At 41.1% G+C, this 4,892-nt stretch overlaps 1 protein-coding gene across 2 annotated transcripts in view; it reads left to right on the top strand.

Moving 5' to 3' along the window:
* mta1 (metastasis associated 1) overlaps positions 1-4,892 on the top strand; it is a 57,369-nt gene that overhangs the window by 47,630 nt on the left and 4,847 nt on the right. For both annotated transcript variants that reach the window (XM_015396866.1, XM_015396865.1), the window contains exons 14-17: positions 830-1,019; positions 1,094-1,183; positions 1,611-1,766; positions 3,831-3,980. In XM_015396866.1, the coding sequence (XP_015252352.1) occupies positions 830-1,019; positions 1,094-1,183; positions 1,611-1,766; positions 3,831-3,940 (546 nt within the window). In that variant the 3' untranslated portion in view covers positions 3,941-3,980. The remainder of the gene's footprint in view (positions 1-829; positions 1,020-1,093; positions 1,184-1,610; positions 1,767-3,830; positions 3,981-4,892) is intronic.

Below are 4,892 nucleotides of genomic sequence, written 5' to 3'. Positions count from 1 at the left end.
GCTACATTTTATGTGATATGTGTAATTCTAATTCTAATCTGGATCATTTGAGAAAGCGCAGATTTTCTCCATCGTCTTTGTGAATCACATTAGATGCAGATGATGGAGGAGAAAAAAGATTTCTGCTATGAATAGAGCCCCTTTTAAACCTCTGACCAAGGGAATGCTTCTTGCTTGCATTGGTGTGTGCAGCCAGCAGCTCCTACCAGTGGTATTCGTGGGGACCCCCCAACATGCAGTGTCGTCTGTGCGCTTCATGCTGGACCTACTGGAAGAAGTATGGAGGACTGAAGATGCCCACAAGACTGGACGGCGAGAGGCCGGGGCCCAACCGCAGTACCATGGTCAGAGCCTACTTCAAATATTCCTGATCAGATGCATTACTTTTGTCTTGTCTGCAGACATTATTGGTAGTCTGGCCAAATGCGTTTAGTTTCAGGGTTCCCTGCGGGTCCTTAAAAAGTCTTAAAAAGTCTTGAATTTAAGAAGAAACCCTAAGTTTTTAAACCTGCATGATATTTATGGTGTGAAAGGAGCCCCAGTCATTAGTAAGGTTGTTTCTCTTTCAGCTACAGGGATGATGGTAATGGAAATTCTGTCTGAACTGAAGCTATTTTAGCACTTTTATCTACATTTTGGTTCTTAGCTCTTAATCACTGGCCTGAATCAATATCAACAGAATGCTAATATGAGTTTTGCAAAAAAGAATTAATAAAATCCAACTCCAGCTGCTAAGTCCAGCATCTAAGCAGGACGCAGGAATGGGTAGTTAAGAGTAAGCTAGCTGTCGATCAGAATCCGCTAACCAGCCTTTCACCTGTTGTTTCAGAGCCCACACGGCCTTCCCCTGCGGCACAGCGGCAGCCCCAAGTTTGCAGTCAAGACCAGACAGGCGTTTTTTCTGCAGACCACCGCTCCCACGCGACTGGCACGCCGCCTCTGTGAGGACATAATCCGACCGCGGTACCTGGCCCGCCACCCCTACCTCCCAGTCAACACAGCAGCCATCAAAGCAGAGTGTAGGACGCCCTCATGTTACAGACTGAGCAGCATTGTGTGGTTCAAACATTTATTGATGGCTGTTACTCTGCAGGTGCTCTGAGGTTACCAGATAGGCCAAAAAAGCCTCCACCACTGAAGCCAGTCGACCGTAAACCCCTGGAGTCTGTGGTTCGGTACCTGGGTAAGATTTATTTGAATTTTGCTTTCTTTTCTTTTCTTTTCTTTTCTTTTTTTTCTCCTTAAAAGTACAGTTTGGGAACTTCCACAACAATCTTCCTTCTTCACCCCTTTTCTTCATCTAATCCTCCTTTTTTTATTCTTTCAACTCTCCATTCTTTCCTTTCTTTTCTCCTCTTTGTTTCTTGTCCTTTTCACTCATCACTCCTCTGTTCCTTCTTTCTACTTCCTATTTTCCTTGTGTCCTTCCTCCCACCTTGTTAGTTGACTTAAAATTTATGTCATAAATTCTTTGATTAACGTTTTCTCTTTAAATTGGGATTAAACTAAAAGCTGTAAGAATGTAAACCCAGGGGAGTGTGGACTTCTCACCCTCTAAGCTCTAGGAATCCGGTTACAGCCTGACCCTCTTTTGTTTTGAATGTCTGCAGAAGCACATCCCCGTCCATCCAAGCCCAACCCGCCGCCTCGTGGAGGATCGATCTCAACAGGAAGCTTAACGCCCATCAAGTCCTCTCCCATCCTTAATAACGGCTCGCCGACCATCCTGGGCAAACGCAGCTATGAGCAGCACAACGGCCTGGATGGTGAGTTTCTACGCCTCCAACCGTTAACTAAACTCTCTTTGTATGCCCATAATGAGACCCTTTGTTGGCAATGGTCTTCGTTTTATCTCCATTAAAAATGGGAGTTTCAGTTTAGTGCAGAAATGTACTCATGCTGTTCATATCCCGACTCCTATATTTGAAGTCAATACCATTGGGAGTGTATGTTTAAGGATAAAGTAGAATCAAGGATGTAGTTGGGTTACTGGATTGATCAAAGTAACCCTTGCACTGACCTGCAGGCTGGTATTAAAGACTCTCTGCTTCATTTCACCTGATGTTCTGAGGCAGTTAAAAACCAATATAAATCTTGAGCTGTCATAATAAATTAGGAAAATGTCCTTTTTTTTGTAATTCAGAAACCAACAGGTTTGTGTAAAAATTAAAGGAACCTTATTTAGAATCATTCAAATATGTTTTCCCATATGACATATTTTAATCTTAAGATTATATTTAATAAAATACGAGTTCCTAAGGCTCGTCAGAATCATCTAGATGTGTAGGATCATGAGAAAGGACAGTTTTAGCGGGATTTTATGTGCAGGATGAACACTATTGGCAGAGCAGAATGCTGCAATGAATATTGAATGTTTCTGTCCTGAAGCCCAGTTTTACCTCCGCTCACCTCCATCCCCTTAGACCTGCCTAAAGAAAAGCAACCCCATATCATGATGCTGCCACTGCCATTCAGTTCCACTGTTCAGTTGGTGTGTTCAGGGTGATGTGTGGGGTGAGCAGGAGATATAACAGATATCAGGTTCCTCTTGTCCTGCTTTTAAACTTCTCTCCATCTTCCTTTCTAACCTGCTCAGTTATTTAATCCTCGTAAAGCTGTTTGTTCTTTTACAGAACAGCAGGATTTACACTGAGGTTAAATTAAAGGAGACCATCGAGGAAATCTTGGTATTTTGTCCTTATCTCCTTTGCAATATTTATTAGTTATTTTTTTATTTATCTTTCACTTCTCATTAACTTTTTTGTTTTTATGCATTACTTAAAATCGAAACAGAATGGAGGCCATGATCTGTGTTGTCATGGTGACATGGTAGGGGAGTCGTAGGGAGACGTTTCTGCTGGTCTTCCTCAGACCAATTCTCAGACCGTTCTGAGGAGATTAGCTTCTGGGAGGCAACCAGGTCCGCGTGTCGACATCCAGCTGTAATGACTTTATCTAAATCAGTGATTAATTAGGCTGCAGACTCACCAGGTTATTCATTTAGCATATTTTTCTGCTGCTTCTTTGATCAGGCTCATAGTTATTTAAACTCTAAATTCATTTAACGTGTAAATATAGCTGCAGGTATTATTGCATCATTGTGTGAAATCACTTGTGATGCAGCAATCAGAGCCTTACTTTTATATTGAGTCAGTAAAGGGTGAAAACCAATTGGTAGAAGAAACATGATCCAGTGGATCCTCTCAGGTTTCAGCTTCAATATCTTTGATTCCTTTGTTTGTGGTTCAGTTCTGCCGCCTGCATCCTTCACGCTTCAAAGAACCACAAAGCCTTCTTACTGCTCAATCAATATAATCCCCATCAGGTTATTGAGATTCTCTTTAGATAAACTCATTTTAATGCTGCTTTGTATTATGAGGACTATAAGAAACCGATTCAGGCAGCTTGGCCACTCCTGGTTACTGTCCTTGTTTCACACTCACCCATATTAATTAAATGGCACTGATCTTTAATTGTCCAAGGATTTTGTTTCCTGATCTGTTTGTTGTAAGAATTAATAGTTATGAAACATTTTTAATTCCTCAAAGTCTGTAAAACTACAAGTTTGGGATTTTCTAAGCCCTGTTTCTCCCATGATGTTAAAAAGTTAATTTGCGTTTCTTTTTAGAGGATTTCTTTAGCAATTCTTGGCTGCATACTGTTAATCGGAAGGTTCGATAACAAACAGGAGCCCAGATATTTCATGTGTCTGCTCATCGCAACTATGGTTTTTAGGCTGGGATCTATTCAAATTGTGGAAAAGTGGGAAATGGTGACATGAAAAGCTGTGGAAAAAACTGAGAATCCTGCTCTTCTTGCTTCATTTGCAGGTAGCAAATCCAAAGCCCTTACTCCACAGTGGGATATTATGGCCAAGCGTGTTAGCGATGCGGGACGGCCGTCGGCGCCACTGCAGGACGAGATACACGAACTGGACTGAACCTTCTGGGAGAACAACCTCTTCTGTAAACACCGCTGAGGTGAGACTTTCTGTTCCGCTGCTGCATCGCTTTGAACAAGAGCTTTGATTTATTTCTTAGTTTATCTTGTTGTTAGTGGGGTTACAAGTGAGATAAAAAGCCAAAAATAGTTTGGAGGGTATGTTTTTTCACTATTTTCTGTGCTTAGGATTTAGTGCTAAAGAAAATCTGAATATTTCAATGTTTTATTTTAAATAAATGATTTAAGAGCAGGCGAAACCCTTCAGAAGCTACAAATGCTCCCTGTTACAGAAGCCTAGTTTTCAGAGTGCTGTGTATAAAGATGTTAATAAAAAGTTGATTAGATGGAAAAATAGTGGTTAAAAAATAAAATGCAACCGACAAAATGACAGAAAAGATTTTGGCAGCAAATATCCTCTGTTGAGCAAGTCCTGAACCACAGACCGTTTCCAAACCATCTTCCTGGGGCTAAAGATAAAAGAACAGTACACTGCTACGCTGAAATTAGACCTTTGGAGCCTCATTTCGTGCAGTGGCTGGTCAAAGTTATGCTGAAATTAAGCCAATAAGCTGTTTTTTAATGAGCATAGGAACTTAAACCAAACATAGGACATAGGAACTAAAATTTCTTTTTGTATACACTTGTGTGTACAAAATTCCAAAATAAAATTTGTCTAACTTCAGAACCTGTGGTTTTAAACACATTTACATCCTTATTTTCACATAAACATGAGAAACCTGTCTGTTTGAACACCTTGAGTTAGTGCTATGAAAACATTGACTGTCTGCCCACCCTGCACCATTCAGACTCTGTCATAGACTCAGAAAGCAGACAGAGCAGAATTCCTGATTTGGACAGATGACTGAACGGCTGGTTGGATCCATCCTGATTACTGGTGGATCACAGTGACCTGTCACTGGGTCAGGTTGATTAGGGGGACATATGAACGT

The sequence above is a fragment of the Cyprinodon variegatus genome, unplaced genomic scaffold, assembly GCF_000732505.1.
Source record: "Cyprinodon variegatus isolate N-32 unplaced genomic scaffold, C_variegatus-1.0 Scaffold825, whole genome shotgun sequence".
NCBI lineage: Eukaryota > Metazoa > Chordata > Actinopteri > Cyprinodontiformes > Cyprinodontidae > Cyprinodon > Cyprinodon variegatus.
This window is presented reverse-complemented; position numbering and strand designations above follow the sequence as displayed.